The sequence below is a fragment of the Chelmon rostratus genome, chromosome 19 (genome assembly GCF_017976325.1).
Source record: "Chelmon rostratus isolate fCheRos1 chromosome 19, fCheRos1.pri, whole genome shotgun sequence".
Taxonomy (NCBI): Eukaryota; Metazoa; Chordata; class Actinopteri; order Chaetodontiformes; family Chaetodontidae; genus Chelmon; species Chelmon rostratus.
Window position 1 is genome coordinate 12,249,684 of NC_055676.1, and position 24,486 is coordinate 12,274,169.

General features: G+C 41.9%; 3 protein-coding genes across 3 annotated transcripts; 1 reads left to right on the top strand and 2 right to left on the bottom strand.

The window, feature by feature from the left end:
• Window positions 1-2,749: 2,749 nt before the first annotated feature.
• Window positions 2,750-10,910, bottom strand: LOC121622834 (TBC1 domain family member 10A-like). Its single transcript, XM_041959844.1, has 9 exons — window positions 10,320-10,910; window positions 9,072-9,171; window positions 8,146-8,253; window positions 7,418-7,524; window positions 7,208-7,322; window positions 6,838-6,903; window positions 6,095-6,284; window positions 5,482-5,636; window positions 2,750-5,273 (listed from the first exon to the last, which is right to left on the bottom strand). The coding sequence occupies exons 1-9, from the start codon at window positions 10,499-10,501 to the stop codon at window positions 4,869-4,871; spliced, it is 1,428 nt and encodes a 475-aa protein (XP_041815778.1). The 5' UTR covers window positions 10,502-10,910; the 3' UTR covers window positions 2,750-4,868.
• Window positions 10,911-12,075: 1,165 nt separating this feature from the next.
• On the bottom strand, window positions 12,076-21,458 carry LOC121623572 (protein phosphatase PTC7 homolog). Its single transcript, XM_041960894.1, has 6 exons — window positions 20,958-21,458; window positions 18,277-18,456; window positions 16,979-17,177; window positions 15,429-15,552; window positions 15,208-15,337; window positions 12,076-14,744 (listed from the first exon to the last, which is right to left on the bottom strand). Exons 1-6 carry the CDS (start codon window positions 21,157-21,159, stop codon window positions 14,686-14,688), a joined length of 894 nt encoding a protein of 297 aa, XP_041816828.1. The 5' UTR covers window positions 21,160-21,458; the 3' UTR covers window positions 12,076-14,685.
• A 161-nt stretch (window positions 21,459-21,619) lies between these two features.
• On the top strand, window positions 21,620-24,163 carry LOC121623507 (translation initiation factor IF-2-like). The gene is made up of 2 exons (XM_041960794.1): window positions 21,620-22,143; window positions 22,595-24,163. Exon 2 carries the CDS (start codon window positions 22,599-22,601, stop codon window positions 24,009-24,011), a length of 1,413 nt encoding a protein of 470 aa, XP_041816728.1. The 5' UTR covers window positions 21,620-22,143; window positions 22,595-22,598; the 3' UTR covers window positions 24,012-24,163.
• Window positions 24,164-24,486: the final 323 nt, after the last annotated feature.

Here is a 24,486-nt window from a genome sequence, read left to right on the forward strand (position 1 = left end):
CCTACTACGAATGAAAACCCGGTTGTCAAAAAACCTGATGGATCTGAGATCATCTGGGCTACCCAGCTACTGTTATCCTGAGGAGAACCATAAAAGGACACACACACATCCTGTCCGCCGTCCATCGCACGAGCATCTGTCTGACCCCTGACACCTTCCACTCCAACTCTGCTTCCTGTCCCATGTGTGCAGCTCGGCTACTTGAAAATCTTCATCTAAGTCTTTCCGCCAAGTCCCAGATAGGAGTACTCGGAAGGTCTCAGTCTTCTGTTTACACACACATAAACAGGGTGTGGACAAAAATAGGAAAACACGCAATTATTGCAATATATTGTATTAGACAAAAAACAGACTGCAGAAACAGCTGAAATCCAATTAAACTGTTGAAACCATTATCAGCGGGTGTTATTTTGTTTTGTGCCCCTGACCTCTACCCCTTTTAATCCCCCCACTTTGGGCAGAGGGCATGATGGGGGATGGCAGGACGGGGATAAGGGTCCCAGTCAGGACCTCAGTCCCTGTTACCAAAAAGCTTTAGAAGAGCTTTGCAGCTCATGAAGACAGACCATAATCTCCCAGACGCTTCATGCATATGTTCCCATGAGATTATCCAACTTGCTATACTCATCCACCCCCCATAAACAGCTACAGTATATAAACAGACATCAAATGTGTAGGATATTTGTTCACACACGCATATAGAATATAAGATTTGTGCAAAAACAGATACATCCAAACGTTTTTGTACTAAGAAAATACAATTTACATTAATTCTTGCTTAATATTTGAGTATAAGATTTTCACAGATAACATGCAAAGGAGGCAGGTGAGGGATCTTGTCCTCTTAACAGTGCTAGTTGAGGCCCTGATGTAGTCCAGTATGGACACGAACACGGACAGTGGATATAGTTTTGTTCATGCCACATTGGGCTTCTCCAGACCAGACAGACATGTTAAACTCTATAAATCCCAGCAGTGGAAATGAAACTGCTTCACTCACTTAGTCCACTGGCTGTTCTGTCAACGCTGTCTTCTCAATGAGACCACTCGACTTTTGTGATTTTTAATACTTTTGAGGTATTTCATGTCTTCAATGATAGTGGAAGAGGACGGGAAGTGTGGGCGAGAGACGCAGCAAAGGTCAGATTCAAATTGGGGACGCTGAGTTTCGGCCAACCCTCGGTCAACTTTTGCTGCAACACAATGCAACGTCATGCAGCAACAGCCTGCACTGGCCAATCAAATATGTGCAAGAGCACTTTCCTGTTAGATTACTTTGTAATGTGAACCCTTGTCGAAGTTTGTCACTGACTTTCCACAGGGTAAACTTTCCTGTCTATTAGTATAATAAACTGTTGTGTGGTGTTTCTGCGTCTGATGAGTCTTAAAGCTCATGGATGTCAGTGTAATACTCAAACCGGACCTCCTGGATCATGTTTCATCTCTTCACCAGCAGTTGTAGCAACACGTCCACACCAACACTGCCCCATTTTTTTTTTAACATGGACCTACTTTTAGTCTCAACACAGCTTGAGCAGCAACACAGACTGAGAGAAATGGCCATTTCAAAAGGGGGGAAGGGGAAAAGGCACCAAAACATGAATACACTGACAGATTAGTTGCGGACACTTGTTGTATCATGATGGTACTTCTTATGGTTTAACGGCAGGAGCACAAAAACAGCAACAAGCTATTCGAAAGCTACAAATTTTGCTCTGCTCTTTTCTGAGAGTGCGGTTATGGGGGCACGTCTGGGTCACGTCTCCATAAAGCCAGTCTCCCATTACACCCCGTCTATGCTAAGCTCTGGCCTAGTGAAAGTCAGTGAGCACCAGCACAAGGAGAGACAGACAGGTGGGGGGGCGAGGTGGGGTTGGATTGAGGTGAAGGGTGGAGTTGGGTTGAGAAGGGGCGGACAAGCAAGCATTGTTTACAGATAGAGAGAGGCACAAAAGAGATGATGAGAGGAGGCAGAAATACAAAAATGCTCTAATGACAGGCATCCTCAGACAAATGACACACGAAGCCCTTCACAGAAATAGAGAAAAGCCACTGTGAAGGCAATGAGGGAGACTCAGGAATGTGACATGAGGAAGAGGGAAAATGTCAATCATCTCATCTGATTATTGGGTGTGATAAATTAAAAATCCTGTATTTCATCGTTGCCATCAAGTGTATTCTCAAATGACAGAAAATGAGCGGAAGTATGGAGACGTGAAAGGAAGACCATAAGAATTTATCTGAAAATATAATTATATGCAAAGTGACCCATCTTGTACTTAAACAAACTGTGAAACAGTGTTGGGGTTTCACTGGTGGAGTAAATTAAAATGTAGAGGAGAGAATTCCTCGCTGTCATGTTCTTGGACTGCAGCTGAACTTTGTCGAGGAAGAAGACGACGACGACGAAGAAGAAGAAGGCCTATATACATGCAGAAGACTCCATTCAAAGACCAAAGGCAAATGGCAGGGTTAGGCGCTTTGGACGGTGCTGTGGGAATTTACCCTATTTGAGATGCAAATTCCTCAAAGAGCTGAAAGAGCCGGAGAAACAGGTGTCCGAGGAAGTGTGCTGCTGCGTGGGTGAGTGAGGGTGGGTGCGAGGGCGCTGAATGATAACACAGGGTGTATTGTAAATCCTGCTTGTTCAGTCCAGTCCGTGTAGCACTTCTTCTCTTGTCTTGGTTTAACATTAAATGTAGGTGAATGTGGGAGTAGAATGGGAAAATATGACAGATCTGCAAAAGTCAAAGGTTTCAGAGTTTATTGATTTCAGTGTAATTTGGTATAAAACAGCTTGTAGACATGAGACAAGTTGATTTCAAATCAAATCAGCACACAGATCAGAAATATATACTGATGAAAACAGCCAGTTGCAGATTTACAACCAGGCTTAATCAATGTTCTCTTTAATCATAATAGTGGCAATGATTAGTAATAAGGAGCATCTCACCATCCTACTGGAGTGCAGTTTATATTTTTTGCATGGATATTTAAAGTAAACCCTTTTATAAAAATCAACTTAAAAGTTTGAGATGGATAACCACATCCTGTATATCCCGTATCCTTCAGAATGACCGAATCTATTCATTTGAATCCCTGGATGAGGCTTCGTGGCAACACCTACATGACAGGATAAAGCACCAGGTAGAGACTCAACCGATGAACTGCATGTTGGTTAAATGTGATCTGTGTTCTTGCTACAGAAATTGTTGAGAATCTTACTATTAACAGCTTCAGAGGACATGGCAGGTAAACAGTGCTTCCCAATAAACAGAAAAAAACCTGTATCATATACTTAAAAACAAATCTCCAGAGTGTGTTAACTCAACACAAACCCACAACCATATTCCACTATAAAGACCTCAACAGCAAATAATCTGATGTACAGTCAAACATGCAGCCCCTTATAAAGGAGTTTCCTGGACCTGGAGTGTGGAGTGATTAAGAGTTTTTCAGGCAATTTCTTCATTGAAACATCTCAGACACATACTGTTCGGTCATTATCAAAGGTTTATGGTTAATATCTTTTGTTGCTCAAATGTTTTTTTTTTTTTTTTGTCATGTCGTGAATTAACACATAACAGAGACCTAGTGTTTAAATTATTTTGCCATTAGAAAAGAACTGCTCTTTTTGTATTGCTTCATTTTTTAAAAAGATAATTGAAAGCTGTATTGTCAACAGAGACAACACCAGGTGCTTCAGCGCGTTTCAGAGGGATTTACTGGTTTGAGATGGAAAATGAAATGGGGGAAAACTTACTTATTCTGATTGTATGGTTGCAGATAACAAAAAGAAAAATCTCCCAATGTTGTCTTTTTCTTTTATAGTAAAATTAGACACCAATTGGTCAAAAGGACCTACAGAACTTTAAGGATGATTGTAAAAATAAAAAACAGCTTTGTATTAGCGTTCTTCAAATAGGATCTTACCATATCTCATTCACAACATAAATAATGCACTAATGCTCTCCCAAACTGACAACAATCAAATACTGTATCACAATATGATTGAATAAACTGCTTGAACAACATATATCTTAAAAACATGTATTAAAAATCTTTGGCTTAGTGGCAATACATTTCCCTGCACACTTTTTCCTTCATTTGAGACTCACACATCTTGTGTCAGTTTATAATCTCACAAGACTTCTGCTGGTCACTGCTGAGGCTGAGGGATAATCTCAGGACGCCATCAAGTGTTCATCAACAGCAAAGACAAACTCGTCACTGTTCACGAGACCATGCTAAACAGCTAAACAGAGACGCTGACAGACGGTGTTTCAGTAAATTAGTGTGAATGACTTTGTCTAGCAAGCAGGATAACTACGAATCTCTGCGTTGGCAACACAGTGACGAATGCAGGCAAGGAGGAAGACTATGAAGGCAAAGTGCTCGAGAAGACACCTCATCCATTAAGACAAAATCAGGCTTCTATTTTTAACTAAACAAAGAATCAGAGCACTGCTTTTCAGAGGTAAATAGCAGCAGTAGCTGTTAACAGTGAGTTAGTGAGTGTATATCCCCACATGTTCAGTCATACGAAGCTAACGGCTCCATACTCCCACAGGCTCACGGAGAAGTGTGCAGGGGGCACATTGTTGCCATCTGCTGTTGCTCCCTGGAAATTACACATTTCTGAGTTCCATTAAAATGTACTATACTTTTATGCTAAATTTCCATGACTGTGCTAATTAGTTAAAAGTTTAGTAAACAACCTGGACAAATGGAATGACACTGAAAATGTATTGAGCATCACAGCGATTGTATACAAATGTCATGTTTGTCATGTGAGGCCGAAAACTGTGATGAGTGAGTTAGTAAAAGTAGTATGGAATGATTTATGTGTGTAAACTGGTGACACCCTTCTACAGGTAAGTGTCATGCTCTGCACTGCTCAGACTCTCTTTAGACCCTTGCACGGTCATGTGTTTGAGGAGAGGTGAGGGGTCACTGGATGGAAGGTAAGGATTAATGGTCTCCTGCGGCGGTAGGATTGTTTTCTCCTGTTTTTCCTCTTTAGTCTTTCTACTTTCCTTGGCATCCTCCGCTCTCACTCCGTCTGTCTTGGGTGCCAGAGGAGACTCCACAATGATGGTGGGCCTCTGTCTCAGGTCCTGACGGCTGGGCGGCTCGGCAGCCATGATGGCCTTGGCACCGTGCAACCTGGGAGGTGACTTGCAATGTAGCTCTCCATGAGTCTCCTTCCAGCGCCGCAGCTGAGCATGGTGCTCCTTCTCAATGTCTTTCTCAGTCACCAGTAACTCAATAATCTGAAACACAAGCAGAGACTGGCTGTGATTCATAAATAAGTGAGTAATGACTGGCGTTTTTTTGCTTAAAGCATTCCAGCACGTGTCAGGTTAAGTCTATCCCTGTTATCACAACCACAGGAGAGCAAAGTCAAAGAGGAGCGGGTGCTGAGTCAAAACAATAAAATGGATAGCACACACTACAACCACAAGAGAAGTATAACTGTACCTCGTGCACCAGGAAGCCTTCTTGCATGTACTGTGGCTGTATAGCTCGAAGCAGCTCCATTGTTTCATAGAGACCATTACAGGCCTTCACTTTCTCTTGGGATCCCAGCATGCACTTCAGGAGAACAAGGCCCACTCTGAAGAGGATCTTTACTCCTGAAAACAGCATCACATCAGACGACTTGCAGCTAGAGTCTGTCTTCACTTATATTTTAAAAGACAGATATTTAGATGGATAACTCTGGTGTTGCCACTTGGATTGGATGCAACAATCTTGCAGTGCAATGAACTGTTTCATTTAAGTTCTCATATTCCTCATATCCCAAACACACACATTATCGGTCCCTTATGTCTGCTTTTGTGTATTTAACTCGTGGTTAACAGGTAAAACTGGCAGGTGTACTGGATTAATGATTCAAACAACAGAGACAGTAGGATTCAAAATCTGTCAGCTCAAAGTAATATTTTTACTATTTCTGGCCATTGAAACACATTCTAATACAAATTCATCCATGACATAATCTCTGTAAAACTGACTTGACAGGTCAGAGGAAACCACTTCTGATATGTTATTTTCATTCGCCGTGTAACAATATATCAGAGTGGTGTCTCACCCTCACAAAGGAACATGTCCCAGACACGCAGCACTGAGGCCCATGGCAGAGTCCGAGAGAAGGCACACATGAACCACTCGGTCATGTACAAGATGGGCTCCAGCTTGTGCTTCTTCAGGTGACGGTGGGCCACAGGAGACACCCGCCGCAGCAGAGCGTAAAGGATCTCCCCGTCCAGCTGGATCGCCTCCTGCGGAGACCATGTGGAACGGCAGTCAGTGGAGAGAGGGGGAGAGAGAAAGAACAGACATCTTTCTCTTTGCTTAATCTGATTGTCTGATTATCTCGTCCTTGCAGCCACCTCATGTCGTTAGGTTGTTAGCATATCAGTGTCAAGCTAGACACACACTGGGCTGAGAAATCTAACACCACCACCAGCCACATACATGTACCCCGCAATAAACAGAAGTTAACTGACAATTGTATTTTTGAGACTTCCGTTTTATCAGCTTTCAAGAAGCTTAAATACTGAGTCAGAACCTAGGCGGTCAATAGATCTGGGGTAGTGTAATTTCGGGTAAATATGAAGAAATGCAAGAATTCAGTCCTATACTCTTGCAGAAATGCAGTATTCAGAAACACTGCCCCCTTTTTGTGGCACTGCTACAATATTGTATGTGTATTTTTTTACTTAGAAATATATAGACTGGAAACAGGGAAATTATTGACAAGCTGTAAATATGCAATATATTCAAACTCCCCTTTGCAAAATGATGTGACGGTGTGTCTGTCTGGACCCTTACCAGGCCTGTACTGTAGTATCCAGGGAGGTATTTCTCACAAATCTGGACGAGAACCCAGAATGCATCCTGGGACATAGAGAAGAAACAAGGGTAAGCATTTATTAAAGTGTAGTATTAAAAAAAACAAACAAACAAAAAAAACATGACTGTTAATATTCAAGTGAACCCCTTTGACAAAGAAAGGGTTTTTTGGTGAATAACATAACAATTATACAGTGATTTCTAGTTTTAGATATAATTGTTTGACACTGTTTGCCCTGTTTTTACTCTCTGCCCCATCATTAGAACAGTGAGTATCCAGTATTAAATATGTCATTTCATTCTAGAGAAAAACAAATTTGGAATGGCTGAATTGCTTTTGTTTGTTTACCTCTGCTGGCATATGCATCAGGAGCACAGCAGCGATGGGAGCCTGAGCCTGACAATAACCCTCTTCAGGACGATGCAGAGTATAAGCCTTCAACACGCGGAACAGGTCCTGCTGCCTGAATGTGTGAACATATATAAATTTTATTCAGCAACTATATTCAACCACATTAACAAAGGACACCATGACTGACGTTTAGAAGACAGTGCTTACCCGTGGCCTCCTCTTGCCGCAAACATTTCATGGAAGGGGAACTGTCGATGGAGGTCCCTCTCAATAATATCTACCCATTTAGGATCTCCTTGCTGACTGTCAAGTTCCTAAAAATACAAAATCATTTTGTTGGCTTTTGCAACATTATATCTGACATTGGTGTTAATTTCATTAACGAGAACTATGACAAAATGATGACGAAGAAAAAACAGCCTCGTATGCACTTTGATTTGGCCTCAAAATGAATTTTGATTCCTTAAATTGATACAAGACTAGACACTTTCTGCAAAGCTGCAATCATTCAACCTAAGTTTTTCTATCGGGTAGTGATAAAATAAAATCTTATGTGAAATAAGTTTGACTAAAATGACAAAAGATTATTGGTTTTCTCTAAACTAGATTAACTGAAATTAATCAATATCATCTGATGACTAAAATGTCAGCAGTTTTCATTGACTAAAAAGTTTTCTCTGATAAGACTAAATGGCCAGACTTTTAGTCAATGAAAAAACAAAAAAAGACACAAAACAGGATGAGGTTGACTAAATATGATAAAAAATAACAAGGAGATTTGACTCAGGACGCAGAGTGTATAAAAAAAAAAGCTGACAAAATGAACATTTTTGAGCCATTTCCCACCAGCCACGTTTATTTGTTGGTGATTCCATAACGAAGGCAGTTCTGGAACTTGAAACATTACAAGCAGGGATCACAAATATAGGACTGACCTGGAATTTGGCCCGGTTTTGTTCCCTTCTCACTTTGCCCCCAGTGAGGTAGAGCCAAGCCCGGCCACGCAGGGATGGAGGGATCCCCTTCTGACAGCGCTCTTTCACCTGTTATTCAACACATACACAGTAACTGAAAGGAAAAAAATGGGACAAAGGAACACAGACACTGGAGGCCAGGAGTGTAAATACTGCAGCGTACACACTGACTGCATAAAACATGAATATAGTCTCTGTGGTGTTGCCCACAGGTTCCTGAAGAGCCACTGTGAAGCTCAGTGACAGTGGCTCAAAATGTCGCCATCTTAGCAGTAACTGACTCAGCGTAACTCCCAGCTAATCCAAAAATGGGCGAAGAGGTGGAGCGTGGGTGAAACTTAGGCAGGCAGAATGAAGCCTGGTTGCTTCATTCTGCCTAATTCAAATAGGCTAGTTGTACAATAATTCACACCGCTACAGATGTCAGCAATAGAGACCAAAACCGTCATTTGTACCAGGCTGGCAACATTTTTCTGCTGTTTCGCTGGGAATTTTAATATGGGTGACTATGGGCGGTGACATGCTTTTGGAGCCAGCCTCAAGTGGCCGTTTGAGGAACTGCAGTTTTTGGCACCCCTGCGTTGGCTACATTTTTCAGCCCCTGAGGCTGCCCGTTGAAAGTACAGCATGCCACTGTTATGCAACTGACCATCAAAGAAACATTGTAAAAACCTGGCATGACGATGAAAGGATTACACGTTTCCACGCTCGTGTTTGTGACATTAATTCATACTGTTCAGTCTACTTCAAAACCACTGCCGGAACAACCAAGTCCATGCTTCAAAAGCACCGTGCGCACTTTAGATAAACACCTGCAAAGTGCACATTTCCATTATTAAGAATCAAAGGGTGGAAGTCAGCTCTAATTCACAGTTTATAAGACAGACCTTCTTGTGTTTTTTGGCCATCCACTTGTCCCAGCTGTTGAGCATCTCCAGCCATTTTGCCTCCCGCTGCCTCAGCACCTCAATGGGAATTACTTCAGCGCTGTGGAGATAGGAGACAATGCCACTGATAAAATAAAAAACACATTATTTTCATGCAAACTGACAATGGCTACACTGTACTGTCTCCCTTCCCTAAAATGAACGACAAGGGAATCCTGTCATCAGAGGGGGCGGGACTGTGGCTCATCTCTTCCTTGTCCACACAGGAAACCTAACCTCAGACATAACAGTGGAACACTTGCCAACAGCAGCAAAGTACAAGGAAAACAGGAAGCTGTGGGAGAACTTTCCCCTTGTTCAGTTCCCTACAACCTCCTGCACAAAACTTACAACAGTATCTCACTTCACTACAGTCCTTTTGAAGACCAGAGCTGTCATGTGGTCATACACACACTTTACTGTCCTGGTCTACCAAACACATGCCTGGTGTTCTTGGTAAACAAATTTAAACAAACTAGTTTAAAGAGCTGACTTGCATGCTTTTGTATACAATAGCAAAAGAAAGTTGACAACTTGTCAATCGCTCATCTGTATAAAAAGTACTAAAATATCTAGTGGCAAATATCTGGAGCGCACCGCTTTCCAACAGCGCGACGTCAGTCACCCAATAGAATTACTAACAGAAACCATACATTAGACATAGAAATAACATAATGGTAACATTACTTAATAACCCTAACTCATAACTTTGGGGGCTTTTCTACAACAAGCAACAGATACAGAACAATAACTGGGACTTTATGTAGGTTCAAATGACAATTCTGTTCACACTTTATCTAGGGTCATAAGGGTCATAAGCCAAAAAGGTTGGTCCATGTGGCAAGAAATTCACTAAAACAGTGTAATTAACCAAATATTTACAGTTTGGAATCACCCATCCTTTGTTTTCCTTCTTCTACATGCAGATTTAATTAAATTAACAGAAGTTATCACTGTCTTCCCTCATGGGTGAAGTGCCAGGTTCTCCCTACAACTCCAGTATCTGATGACTCAAGTGGTCACAGGAGGGCTTCTTGGCAATGTGTGTGTAGATTATGTGAGAGGCAGAGTTAGTGATTTGTTTTTTGTTTTTGGTTTTTGTTCACATTTATTTCTAAATTCTGAGACAGTCTGGGCAAACAGTAATTAAGTTACGAATTTACTGACTGTTACAACAGCAGTATTTTAGGAAAACTGAAAGCCACTTACGAGTCTCCGACGTGCTGCTGGGGTCCTCCTGTGAATCCGTACTTGTCCACCTGTTTCTCCCCCGGGATTGCATTCCCGTTTAACTCCGGGTCGGATCCATATGAGCTGCCTTTCACCTTATCTGTCAGCTTCTCTGTGCTGGCCCGCAAGTCAAACCCAATGCCATGCTCAGTTTTTGCCATTTAATCAACATTTACCTTAGCAGAAGCCGCTGGTCTACAGTCTGTTCACATAACTTACTCTTACGACCAACCTTGAAAGCTTAGCTAGCACTTTAAAGCTCTCCATGAAAACGCCCGCTGGCTAGCTAACCTTCTGTCACAGCTAAATTACCTACGGTTGCAAGGAAGATTAGCTTCCTAGCTGCTAGCTCGCTAATTCTATAAAAAAGACGTTTGACAGTTTGTGTCATGATAAGCCTCTTCCCGTCGGTCGCATACTCAAAGTTCGTGTCAAGGAAAAAATGCCACAACTGGTCAAACTATTAAAGAGCAAACGATAAATTAGTGCAGTATCTGCTTGCTAACTCCAAAGCTAACGTGCTAGCATCACACAGCTGTCAGCTGACACGCACCTATTTTAGTCAGTATCTCCGCTGTCAGCAAGAATGTAGGTTAGCTAGTGGCTACAAGGAAGAGACGCTGGAGCAGATTAGTAAACAAAACATTCACAGCATCCTGTGACTCTCCACTGCCATCTACTGCTGAAAAACCCACATACTCAGGTACATTGTTCGCTGCTCACAAATATCTGATTTAAATGTACTTTATTAGGTTTTTACAGACGTGGTGTGCTCATGAACATCTGAAATAATTTGTACAACATAAAATGTCATTTCTCTATAACTGTGGATGTCGGAGTAATAGTAGTGCATTTTGAAATAGCTATGTTCAGGCTACTTCCAACTTCCTACTAACCCTAACCCTAACCCCATCATTGAACTGGTATAAGTAAGAAGATGTGAAGAACAGTAAAGGTGAAATTACCACTTGTATATACTTCCAAATACCTTTACTTCAGCATGACAATGAGACAGTCTGTCGCACCCCAGTGGTGGAAGAAGTACTCAGATCCTTGACTTAGTAAAGTAAGAATACTACAATGTAAAATGACTGTGTTACAGCTAAAAGTCCTGCTTTCATAATTTTACTTTTGATTCGTGTTATAGGCTATTAATGGCTTACCAACATGTAAACAGCCTGGTATTGTTGTAGCTGCTTGAGGAGGGAATGATTTAAACTGTTTTATATACGCCAAGGCAGTTTAATGCATGATATTTAGTTTGTTGATCAGGTTTTGATTGTAAAATCATGAACTGTAACTAGTAAATATAGATATGAAATAAATGTAAGAGTATAAAGTATTATCCTTTGAAATATAGTAGAGTAGAAGTATGAAATAGCAGAAATACTTTTACTTGAGTAAATGTACTTAGCTGCTTTATACCACTGATGGCTTCTGCACATTCATTTTTATGGATTTTCTAATATGCCAGGTATATGTACATGTACTTGCCTACAAGATTTGTTAGCATATATTTACATATACCTTTGTATACTTCTAAACAGTTTGTCATTGTGATTTTTAAAAATGAGAAAGCTAATTTTACACTTAATCATTAAGGCTAAAAAAAATGTAGTAAATCTCAATAGACATTTTGTTATCTGATATTGAGGATGCAAGTGATTGAAAAGTTTAAAACCACACTGGAGAATACTGTAACACAATCTGCTTTATTAACACTCTGAACCATTTTGCATGATTGGATGTGTCTTCTGTGAACATGGACATCCGTTTCTGAAATGAACCCCAAACATGGAATGACATCATTGACAATACTCAAGGAAATTTAGTATAAATACTAGATTCTTTATTTAAATATTGTACATGTTTTAAAACATATTTACATAAATTAGACCTGCATTGTTACACTGTAGATAGATAAGTGTATCTTTCATACACACGAACATTGCTTGCTGAAAAGAGGACAATCATACCATACAGACTGCAGAAGCACCTTTGAGAACAGCTTTACAGGAGAGAAAAAGACGCGCACACTTCATTTACATCAAACACCGGGCAACATGACCGAGACGAGACAAGCTTGCAATGACAGGAAAGGCCTCTGGATTACAGGTCTAGCTATTTGTTAAGGCTGAAACTGTGCTCACCCTCATACTTTTAAGTTCACAGCACCATTACCTATCTCACCACCCGTCCACCTGCAGCTTTCTGTCAAATGTAGGGCTATCTGTGAAGTAAATACAAGTTCAGACCCTTTAACGCCATACATAAACCATCCTAATGACAAGAGACTAAAACTGTATGAAATTAACTTTGTAAAATGGTGCCAATAGCTGGGACAGAAACCATGCAAAAGAACAGTGCAGACAATAAGATAGCATTCAAATAATTGTCTCCATCATGAGTGTGAGGAAGAAACATCATGTCATCTTTACAGCAGGGCCTATAGAGCTGTGCCCTAATCATGTGTTTACATATGGCTTTCCTTCTTTGGTTTCATAAACCTGTCTTATACTTTGTTGCAACCAGTCACATATAACTTAAATCCAAGCATATGATACAACTTTTGTTCTGAAAAAACAACCGTAGGCATAGAAAAGACATTTTAATGTCCCTCTGAACATTTCTACCATGGCCATCAAACAAGATTCAGAGCACAAAGAATTTACAGTATTGCTGTATGATGTTTGTAACAACAAAGCGTAATTACATACACAAAGAAAACGTGTCTTTGGTGCACCTGCTTTTAAACTGTAAAGACATTGTCCAAACCACGTGGGTGAGCTGTTAGATAAAAGGGACAGACTACCATGAGCATAACAGTGTTATCAATGTCTTTGATTAATGTCATTCGATGCAGCCCACACATTTAGACGCACTCATTACAATCATGGTGACCATGTTCATATAAATCATGTCAAGTCTTATACAGACATCTGAATTAAAAACGAGAAGCAGCAAACACAAGTTAAGGGAAATAAGGAACTGAGAAATAAAAACAAATTTCTCTCTCTCTCACACACACACACACACACACACCTGATTCTTGTTAAGATGGCTGGATCTTTCTGTCACCCATCACGCATATTTCATGTCAGCATACACTTCAAACTCTTACTTTAAAACTAAATAATGTTAAAAAAATACATTTTTTTTCTTTTAAATTCATGCCTGACCTATCATTGCAATTGTAAGCATTCCCAGATGCTAGCTTTAGCTTTGTGAGATAACAAATATAAACATTAAATACACCACAAACATTCCAATAACTTCTCACACACACGTTTAACATACTTCCTAACAAACAACAGCTGCAGTGATCAATCTCAGCACATATCTTCTTGTTCATTTCAGCGGGTGGAAGTGTGGGATTGATAAAGCTCACTTCAAGATTAACACCTACACAAGAAAATATATTTATGAATGCATGTGTACATCTTTCACACAATAGTAACAATATAGCAGTTTGCTTTAATGACCAAAGCAAAGACAACAGAAGGCCAGAATGTAGCCCTAAAAACACAAAAATATTTACAACTCATCAGGATGTGTGCACCGACAGATCACCCAGCCAAGTGACGAAACCCTTCACATGTAAGCTCCAACAAGCGTTAATTTTTCCCTTTACAAGTTTCTTTGATCTGAGCAACTACTAGTTAGCTTTCCATCGTTCACATTCCCAAACCCAAGACACTGAAACCCAACTCCTAAATCTCACTCTCTAAGAACACCCATCCACTCCCAACATCCTTCCTCAGTCCATCTATATGCTTTGTTCAAACACATTTACAAGAAGGAACAGATTAACAACTGGAACAACAGACAGCTGGGTTCATTAGTCGACTCTATGACTACTCCAAGAAGAGTCCAAGAATCCAAAACCATGGCTTACTCCTTTTATATTATCATTTTTTTATACACGAGGGCTACTAGATTTTAAGGCCCTCAGCCAAGACAAACTGTCCTGCACTGTCTCTTAGTCACATCACCTTATGTGTTTGATGCCATGCAATGAGACATGGGAGACTGAAAGGCACCCCTCAGCCCGTCGTACTCATCTTCTCCACTCTTCCTGCATCATGATCAACATGGAAAGGTCCTAGCTGCCTACTTCCCCCTCGACCGTTCAAGCACCAAAACAAAACAGAGGAAGAAAACCAAATGTACACGGGTGGATGTCAGTCCCGCAGCAAGGAGTATGCATTGTGTCGGTGGGCCTCCCCTGTCAGCCCACAGGATGTGGTGCATTTCCGGGAGGGCTGCAGGTGGAAGACTCAGGCAGACTGGAAGGAAGGACCAGCCCCAGAGAAGCACACATGCACTGTCACACACACACACACTTTCAGTCTGTATATTCAGCCACAATGGACAGCAGCACCGTGATATCATCTGGCTTCCCACCTGCAGGACAAGACAAAGGAGCGTGAGGAACAGCGTAATCACTTATAACCACTTCATGCAAAGTCAGCCTTGATTTTCTCCCCCTTTTGAGTGCAAGGATATTTGTAACTTACTGACACTGCATGCTGGGGGATAACAACATTTCCCTTTATTTAGCTTTGCCCCTGACAAGGAGAGTCAAACTAAAGGTGTGAATGCAGCCAAAGATGGCTCTCAACTTATGTCTTTTTTGGATAAATATTGTGAACAATCTGCTTTAAATAGTAATTTATTACATCAAACTAATTTTAAGGAAATCAAAAATATTTGCATCATGCAATGTCTTAGATGTCTACTTCCATAAGGAAAAGGGTTATTTTGGTTTCATAGCTTAAATAAAGTCTGAATAATATGTGCTGTTTAAAGCAGGGTTTTTTTAAAGGAGACAACACAGCATCTGAAGCACAGTATAAAGTCTACTCACCTCTTACATTCAGGCCGTTGTCACAGGCAAACTGTGCAAAAGGGGACATATAGTTTGGGTCATAGGCAAGGTCGTGAGCTTGCTTTGCAATACTCTGTGCAGTCTGCAGGATGCTGTCATAGTTGGTAGTCTGAAATGAGCAAAATTAAAAAGCATTAAATGTTAAAGACTTTATAATGAGACATAGTATATGTGAAAGCATGCATAAGCAGAAGTGCCACCTTGAGTTTTTTGAGCTCCTGAAGAATCATGTAGTCTGGCATGTTGTCAAAGAGGCCGTCGCTCGCTGTAAGGATGATGTCACCGAGCTGCACATCAAAGGAGGAGCTGTCAGCTGCTTCAGGACTAGTGGAAACGGGCGGGGGGGCACGGAAAGATCAGTCACAAGTGAAACAGGAGCATGCAGCGCCTGAGCTGCTGTAAACAGTTTCCAATAAGGTCAAAAGTTCACTCTGCCAAATCATGGGGGTGGACACCATGTGGGCGTTTAATCTGACATCTGATTTGGAAACAGCCTGCCCTGTGTGTCCTTGCCAGATGCAAAGAGGTCCTGTTGCTTGCTGACCCCAACACTCAAGTTTATTTCCTGGGAACTTTTAGCCTTATGTTTGTGCATCGTCTTGAGGGTTTTTATTTTAATGCCACACAGCACAGGGCAATAAATATAAATTAAAAAGGCAACGTTTACTTGTATTTCACATTGGAAGAACAAGATTATACCAGTGGGAAAAAACAGGATCTTGGGACTGCTCCAAAAGGATTGCAAAAGGTTTATCCCTCGTTAATCAGGATGCCATTGTCAGAATCAAAATGTGACACCTATCTGGGTAGTCTGGCCAGCCTGTATGCATGTGTGCATTGTGTGTCTTGAAATATTATGTCATGAGGGAACATTATGGACTGACTGCCTTGTTGTCTGCAGGCAGTAAAACAGTTCATTTTTACAGTAAATTCACAAAGGTGACACCCATAAGGACCGATTTGTGCTGTTGCCACCAAGACTGGAAAAGGCCAGCTAATGAGACAGCTTGTGGCGGTTCTTTACCCAGAATACACTTTGTGGCACACTAAATTAAGACACATGATGATGATGACAGCCCGTTTCAAAGACTCTCTGAGAGAGGCAGACTCCACAGGAATCACATTACTTGGTGCCGAGAATAACACACACACATAATAGTATGCATAAAGCATCATTACATAATTATTACAAACAAGTTTATGAGAAAACAATGTCGACCAAGCATTAAGTAATATCTACATAATTCTGTAAATTTCCCAAAGTCTTTTCTAAACTAGTGTGTACATGTGCTGATGGGTGCAGTAGTTTATAAGGTTGTGGTCATAATAAAGAAGATGCCGTATTCACCTTAAAATCGCTGAAATGTAAACCAAAACAACAGACTACAAACGGGCTGTTAGAGAATTTTTCCATGCAGGCGATATAAAGAAAATAGCAGGTCTTGTTTATCCTCCAAACACTGTCTGAAAGTTCCTACTGCAACAGTGTTTGCTGCACAGAGAGATGGTGAGGAATGTTTGAACAAATCCAAAATTATTCACATTATTAGCTTTGCACAATGGCATGCACTATCAACTGTGGCAAGTGGAGAGGGTTACAGCTAAACCAGCTAAGGAAGAAAGGATAATTTCACTTTCACCTTTCTCTGATCTCCTCATATCAAAGATGGCCTGTGCAGTTACCAGTACCAGATTGTTCCAGTGTCTCAACAATCACTTGCAAGGATGTATCTAACACTGAGGTACTGACCTGTCACTAAGGACCACCCCTTCTGCTCCTGGAGGAGCGATGGACAGCTGGAAGGGTGTGTTAAAATAGTGCTGTTGCTCGTCTGAGCGATGAACCACCTCTCCTCCCCGAACCACCAGGAAACCCGAGTCACCGAGGTTGCACGTGTGTAGCCGGTGACTCCGTCGATCCAGAACCACAATACAGGCTGTGCTGCTCCCTACAAACAAAAGACAGCGAAACAACAATAAGGTTATGGACATACTATATATAGATGGTAGATTTTAACAAGAGGAGACAACCACATTGAAAATGCAAACATGTCTTTTTCCAGTTTAGACAGGTAGGAAGAACCAGCCAAATTTGTGTTGACTTCACTTTCTAGAGAGGTAGAATGCTGCCCAGTCGCCTCTGTGTGCAACTTCTTCATGATTTTAATGCTTACATAGTGCGTGGGTGAGATAATTAAGCAAGTGGCCCCACACCAAAAAGAAAAAAAAAAAACCCTGAAGAGTCATTGACCGTGATTGTCCCAGTGACTGCAGCCTTTACTGCCAACAGCCCCAGTCACCTTGAGCAGAGAAGGTCAAGCACAGACCATGTCATGGCTTCCCAAAATAAAAGTAGGTCATTTGACAAACATTGTTACAAGACAGATAACATTTAGTGTCCCCGCTGGCTGTGGCTCAGGGAGTCCCAGAAGAAATGTGACCTTGGTCACATGTTTGACATGTGCACACCTTTAAAAACTGTTCTACCCTCCTGCAGTGTCAGTTACAGATGGATTCTTGACCTTTTGGGGCTCCGGTATTAGGCAAAATGTTCACCCTGTACACTTCTTTCCACACGGTCACTGAGTCTCAACTTCTATGTGTTGGCATAACGAAATACAGCCTGATCGAGTTAGTTAGTTACCTCACAGGTGTTACATCACTCAGTAGGATGCAGGTCTAAGCCTAAATCAATGATGACTAACAGCCCCCACAAAAACACACACACAAAAAAAAAAACACCAGGTGAAGCTGAAGTTCTGTGCCCATGTCTTATCTGTATATTCCTCCATCCTTTTATGCACTTTTCTGCCAGGTTAGAAAAAGAAATGTGACATGGAATTTAAAAGGAGGTATAGTAATTATAGTAATATGTTATATATCTTGCTAAGCAAGGCCACAATTCATAGTCTGACTCACTTTGCAGCTTTTTATTTATTTCTCAGAGTATGGCTGTTCACATGGGAAGGATGACTCACTCCACCACTGACTGTGAGTGTGTACCATGAGATATTATCTGTATGTGGTACTGTCTCTGTGTGTACTCACCTAGCAGGGGGACTTTGTTCTGTAGAAGCTCATAATAGCCAGAGGTCAAGATACCCACTGGATTACTGGGAGTGAAGCGTCCCTCCTTCACCAGTCGCTCACAGGTTCTCATTAAGGTGGCAGAGAACTGAGATGGGTCAACGCCATAGTCACGCCAACCACCTACGCCGTCTGCAACACCTGTTGGAGAAAAAAGAGTGTGACATTTGTTTAGTTGTTGTTTTGATGCTCACCCACCCTCCATCAAATTCAATAATATTTTGTCATACAAGGGGACGAAGACAATCGAGGCATTGCAGAGCTTTAACAATAAGTTGATTATCTAATTCATGGACTGTTTTGATAATCCATTAATTGCTTCAAGGATTTTTTTCAAGCACAAATGCCAAACATTGTCTAGTTCCAGCTTTGCAGATGTGATGACTTGCTGCTTTTATTTAGCTCCTGTGATAATAAACTGAGTATCCAGCTCAGACAAAACATTAAATTCTCAGACATTTTACAGGACAAATTGTTTGACAATTAATCTAGAAAATAACTGGAAGATGAATCAATAATGACAATAATTTGATTGTAAACAGGCACACAGTGACACTGATGTAAAACACCAAACCCCTGACCCTTAGGTGGCGCTGCTTTGACAAATACTGAATGGGTCCCCCTTGCAAACATAGGTTACCCTGCTTAGATAGATAGATAGATACTTTATTCATCTCCGAAGATGGGTTACGAGTTGGTTCCACAAGGTGCTTTACATTCAGAAACAATAAAAGGATAATGTTATCCTCTATGCATTTCATTCATTGCCCTGTTAAATCTGTCATCGAATTATCTAGTTTACCTCTACTGAGGAAATTTTATGAAACAGCTGAATATTGTAATCCTTTATCCTTATCTAATCTTATGAATCCATGCAAACATCTCATTCACTTCTAACTGAATCCTTTCCAGTTTGTACTTCAGAGCCAGATTCCATACTGTGGACTTCACCTATATTAACAGTGGTGTAACAGTCTAATTCCTGCATTAATTTTAAAGAAGATTGTATTAACTTTATGAGAGGAATTCACTTGATTTCATTGATCAAGTACTTGGGTACAAAGTGTTAAACCCAAGCAATATGGTATTCATGGTTTCACCTCAGGCACTTTATACATGCACACCACTGGAGTTTATTCCGAGGTGAAGGAAAACAACTTGCATAATTGAATGATTAATGACTGCTGTTTTTTTGCCATCCCTTTAAACACTTGTGTGTTTGGGTTGCAGCTTCAGCATCCCAGCAGGGTGCAAGCTGTTGCGGTGGACAACACTTCTCTGATAAAAGACTAGATTGGAGAGAGATAACGGAATTGAACAAGGAAGCTGATGCACCAGGATTCACCAGGATGGTGTTGGATGACATTTAGTTGATATCTGCACTGAGCATAGTTTCTTGTTAAAAAGCCACAGAGAAGGTGGCTAGAGCAAGCAACCCTCTGATTACAATGCAGCTCTGCATCATCCAACATCCAAAAGAAAAATATGCTTTTGTTGACCTCTTAAATAGAATTCTTTGGAAAGTCAAAGCTGCAGAGCAGTGAGAAAATAATTCTAATAATGCTGTAAGTTATCCTTAAAACGTGCTTTAGTAGAGTTTTTAACTCCTCATATTCACTGTTTATTCACTTAACTGACGCCACCACTTCAGGAAGAACAAAATATGGTATATGAAAACATCATGCATTGTTTCCATGTCCTAAGTTTCCTCGAATACTAAACTAAAATTACAAAACAGACCCTTGGAATCTCCTGACATCTCAAAAAACCTGAAAAACTTATTTAAAACAAACGAACAAAAAAACTGTCTTGATAACCACCTCCAGTCCATTTAGGGGGAGTTTACTTCGGACTGCCCTACAATGCCACTGCTGCCTGCTGTGCTACACGTGAAGCCCTGAAGGGATTTTGTTCCACAGAGCTAGTTATATGTTACTTAATATCTTCACATTAATCATTTAAAACTGCATATGCCTGAAAACCGCAAAACACACCGTATAAGTGTCGACCAAACCGCGGGGTTACTAAAGTATTTCGCTGTGTTAGCCCCCCTGTCAGCCGGGCGATGAGGACAAAGCAATTACACTCAGCTAAGCTAGCAAGCTATTGACGCTATTAGCAATATGGCTGCCTCCATGCTCAACCATTCTGACCTTTGCAAGACATTGTAATGTTCAGTCTGGGACGTTCTGTTAGGAGCTTTTTCACTCCTGCCCACCTTCAGTGCATCTTATCTATATCTCCTGATTTTATATGTTTAATACACTGCATTACCGACGTATATTCTTCAGTTGGAGTTCATCTAGGTGAAAGGTCATACGGTGTTTCACCTCAAAACTACCCACATACGGCACATAATCGCAGTTTAGGCACAAAATGACATAATGGCAGCTGTACTGTATGCCCCGAACTTATAAAAACATTTCCCTGGCTTCATGTAAACTGAACACAGTTAACGCAGCGGTTCCAACAGGATAAAAGTTATGGTTCTGTTTTTGGAAGAGGTGGGGGCTGTTGTTTTCATCTGATGGGTCGGTGCACGTGCAGGCTAGCTAACTGAAGGTCACCTGAGCACAGCGGGTGTAACGTTATGACATGCATCTCCAAGCCAGCTACAGTGTTTTATATGTCAGAGAGCTTACCTAAAACATCGGCGGTCCTGTGCCGCGCGATGAAGCACGCATCATCGCCATAGCACATCCCTTTCTTCAGGATACCCTTGCGAAAGTCTTTGCCGAAGCCATAACTGGCGCTAATCAGGCTGTAGTCTCGACCGTCGGTCTGAGAGAGTCCGCCCAGGACAGCCCTGGCTACCAGTCTACCATAAGACAGTACGGATAACATCCCCTAGCAAGGAGCAACTCAGTCCTGTTTTGAGCACACACACGCTGTCCCCACTCTCTACCCGTCCCCGGCCGCCTGTCTGCAAGGCTACTTCTTCCTATCGAGCCCCGGCCGTCTCTTTATCCGTCCATTCGACTCCGACTGGCCCGCTTCCGTGAAACAGTAACGTGGCCCTTGCAGTTGCTAACTCGCATACAATGCCAGCATCCGTCCTGACTGATTCAGTTTATGTCTCAGGTGTGTATTTCATGAACGCAGCTCCTCCGCTGGGCTCTCTCCTTCCCGACATGTTTCCACTGTACCGGATAGAAAGCTGCGAGTACATACGGGTGTTTGCCCGTGCACAACCCTGACGTCACGGCCAACCGACATCATCCAATGACAGAGCAGCCTCGGCAGACCTGCAGTTCCCGGACCTGCCGTTTCTCTTCCTCAGATGCACCGAACTGCGCAGTCTTCGGACATGCACTTGTTCTAAATTCCTGGATGTGACGGTTGTCGTCGGACCGGTAACACCATTTAGCCTACATATACTATGGTACATTTGTGTTAATAATAAAGCTATTTAACAATTTAACGAGCGCTCCAGGCAGTGCAAACCTATTAAAAGTTACAGAATAACTCATATTCGTCATTTGTTATCCAAATTAAAGGTACCTGTTATGTGGTAAAATATAGCTCCAGCTAGCTTCAGATAATTCTAGTTGGCGTCCGTAAATAAGTGAAATAACCAGTCATAAGTTAAAGGTTTCTTAAAGTAAAACATAACTGAGAGCATTTTTATTTATTTTTTTGGTCTTCTTGTTGACGGAGGTCACAGAACCTCTAATCCCCCTACGGTACTTCGTGTACATCAAAACGAGCACACCCACCCGATCTCGACGAAGCCTCTCCCGAGAGGGAATATAACAGAGAGGGAGACGGGAAAGCAACGCATTATCACCGAATCTCCTCCGAAGCACATCGATAAAGCGTCATTTCACGGTAAGAAATAGTTCATTTATGCTTGCCATTATGTAAGTGTTTCTGGGTTGGCTCGGCGGGAGAACAAAGCCGCACATTATTATGTTTAACTAAGCGAATGGACAGGATGAAGATGATGCAAAGATGGTCACTCACTGCTTTAAAAATAAAAACGTCTTTCGTCGTTTGCTCATAGTGGCTATGGCTGACTTATTGATTTAATTAACGGATTTATTGTGGTATCAACAAAATAATGAGAGAATGACGAGAGCCCCTGGCCTGAATATTAGAAACTTAATTACAGCGCCTTATAAAAGACTAAGGCTATCTGCAGCTATATGGTTGCTAAAGTCCTCCATTGTTTTTCTTGCCATCCTATAGAACACGCTGGAAAAAGCAGCAGGGAAAGCGGTTTGTTTTTGTAATACGTAACTGATTAAATGGTCATTACCTGACACGTTTTTCTCTTTAAGGCCATGATGCGGAGTTTATGCGAGGTGGCTTTTGTGTCCCTCCTGATTATATTTCTCCTGAACACTGAACCGACATGGGCCAAAAAAGGTGGCAGCAGCGGCAAGAAAACCTCATCCACTAGCAACAGGGGTGGGACACAGTCAAAACCATCCAGCTCTCAACCCAACAGAAACACCAATCCATATCCCTCCGGTGGAAGTTACCCCTATCCAGGAGCAGGCAACTCTAATCCAGGAGGATATCCCAGACAAAACCCTGCAAGTTATCCAGGAGCCGGTAGTAACCCCAACCAGTATCCTGGTAGAGCCAATCCTGGAGGTTATCCAAACCAGAACCCTGCAGGTGGCTATCCAGCTGCAGGTGGATACCCAGCTGGTGGGGGATACCCTAACCAAAACCCAGGGAGAGGGAATTACCCAAATCAGTATCCACCTGCTGGAGGCTACCCAGCAGCAGGTGGCTATCCTAACCAATATCCAGGCAGAGCTGGCACCAACCAAGGAGGATATCCGAACAATTACCCCGGTGCAGGAGGCTACCCAGCTGCAGGAGGCTACCCGGCCGGAGGAGGCTACCCAGCAGCCGGTGGATATCCTAACCAAAGGTCCCCTTATCAGTACCCAGCAGCTGGTGGTTACCCAGTCAGAGGGGGAAATACAGGACAGGGCTGGGGCCAGCCTGCTGTCAATCCAGGGGGTTACCCTGGTGGAGCGGTTGGTGGTTACCCCAACTGGAACCCAAATAATAAGATCCTCAGTCCCAGGTATGGTGGAGGAGGTTATGGATATGGCGGTTATGGGATGGGAGGCTCTCCTTTCTCTCGTTCTGTGCAAAATATGGGATACAAACCCAAGTCTCCAGGTTTTGCCAAAAAAGCCATGGTGGCAGCAGGCGTTGGTGCTGTGGCCGGGATGGCCATTGGATATGGACTAGGGCGCTTCCCACGACCACATTTCAATTTTCGCAACCCTGAAGAAGAGTACTACTACAACAACTACATGTACCGCCGTTATGGTTCCCAGTCCACAGATGAAAAAGACTTTGGCCGTGATTATGTCTACAAGCCTCCACCACGGGCAGAGTCTTATGACAACTTCATGAGTCGCTGTATGAATAAGACCGACCTCCTTAAACAACAGGACAGCAGCTCTCCCAGTCCTACAAGTCAAAGTGGAGGTAATGAGGATGATGACACCGTTAGCATTGAGGAGATTGGATATCCAGCCCTAATTGAGCAGGTGAAGGCCCGACGTTGTGTTGAGCAGTACATGGTCTACTCTGAGCGCTTTCTGCAGGAACGAGAAGCGGAGCAACAGGTTCAGTTCAGTCGTAGCAGCAGACCTGTCAGCTGTGGGGTGATTCAGCTTTTCACCTCCCTCTTCATGCTGCTGTCCAGCATGTTCCTGCTCCAGTGACACCGTAATGGGATTTCTACTTCTTCCATTATGTCTGCACGTCCACATAAAGTTAATGTATCTTATCTCAATAGTGCAAACCATAGCTGTGTCTTGCAAGCTCTTTGAGTCATGCTTCGTCAATCATTTATTATTGTCAGAGAAAAATTGCAAAAGGTAACAAATGTGTAACTAAACAAGTCAATTTTAAGGAGGCAGCTGTCAGTTAGATCATCAGTTTTTTGTTGTACAAGCTGCACTAGCTTTGTTCTGTTGATTTTTTAAAGAATTTATTTTGCACTTTCATGCACCACATTATTAAGCACTGAATGCATAGAGCCGAGATTCAGATTACTGCTTACTTAAGTTAGTGTAACACTTTATTACGGCAATAGATCTGCCACTGTGTAAATTAGGATTGAAACATTAAGAGTTTTATATATGTACAAAAAACATCCAACTAACATCATGACATCGTTTTTTCATCATTTCCATC

Excerpts from the sequence above, each read along its gene's own strand:
- LOC121623507 (XM_041960794.1), top strand. The coding sequence starts at position 22,599 with ATGATGCGGAGTTTATGCGAGGTGGCTTTTGTGTCCCTCCTGATTATA.
- LOC121622834 (XM_041959844.1), bottom strand. The coding sequence starts at position 10,501 with ATGGCAAAAACTGAGCATGGCATTGGGTTTGACTTGCGGGCCAGCACA. Across the intron at positions 9,172-10,319 it reads CAGCAGCACGTCGGAGACTC|CGCTGAAGTAATTCCCATTG; the intron begins GTAAGTGGCTTT and ends CTATCTCCACAG. Across the intron at positions 5,637-6,094 it reads GGACATGTTCCTTTGTGAGG|GAGTAAAGATCCTCTTCAGA; the intron begins GTGAGACACCAC and ends TGCTGTTTTCAG.
- LOC121623572 (XM_041960894.1), bottom strand. The coding sequence starts at position 21,159 with ATGTTATCCGTACTGTCTTATGGTAGACTGGTAGCCAGGGCTGTCCTG. Across the intron at positions 15,553-16,978 it reads GGGGTGGTCCTTAGTGACAG|TCCTGAAGCAGCTGACAGCT; the intron begins GTCAGTACCTCA and ends CGTTTCCACTAG. Across the intron at positions 15,338-15,428 it reads AGGAGCTCAAAAAACTCAAG|ACTACCAACTATGACAGCAT; the intron begins GTGGCACTTCTG and ends TGCTCATTTCAG.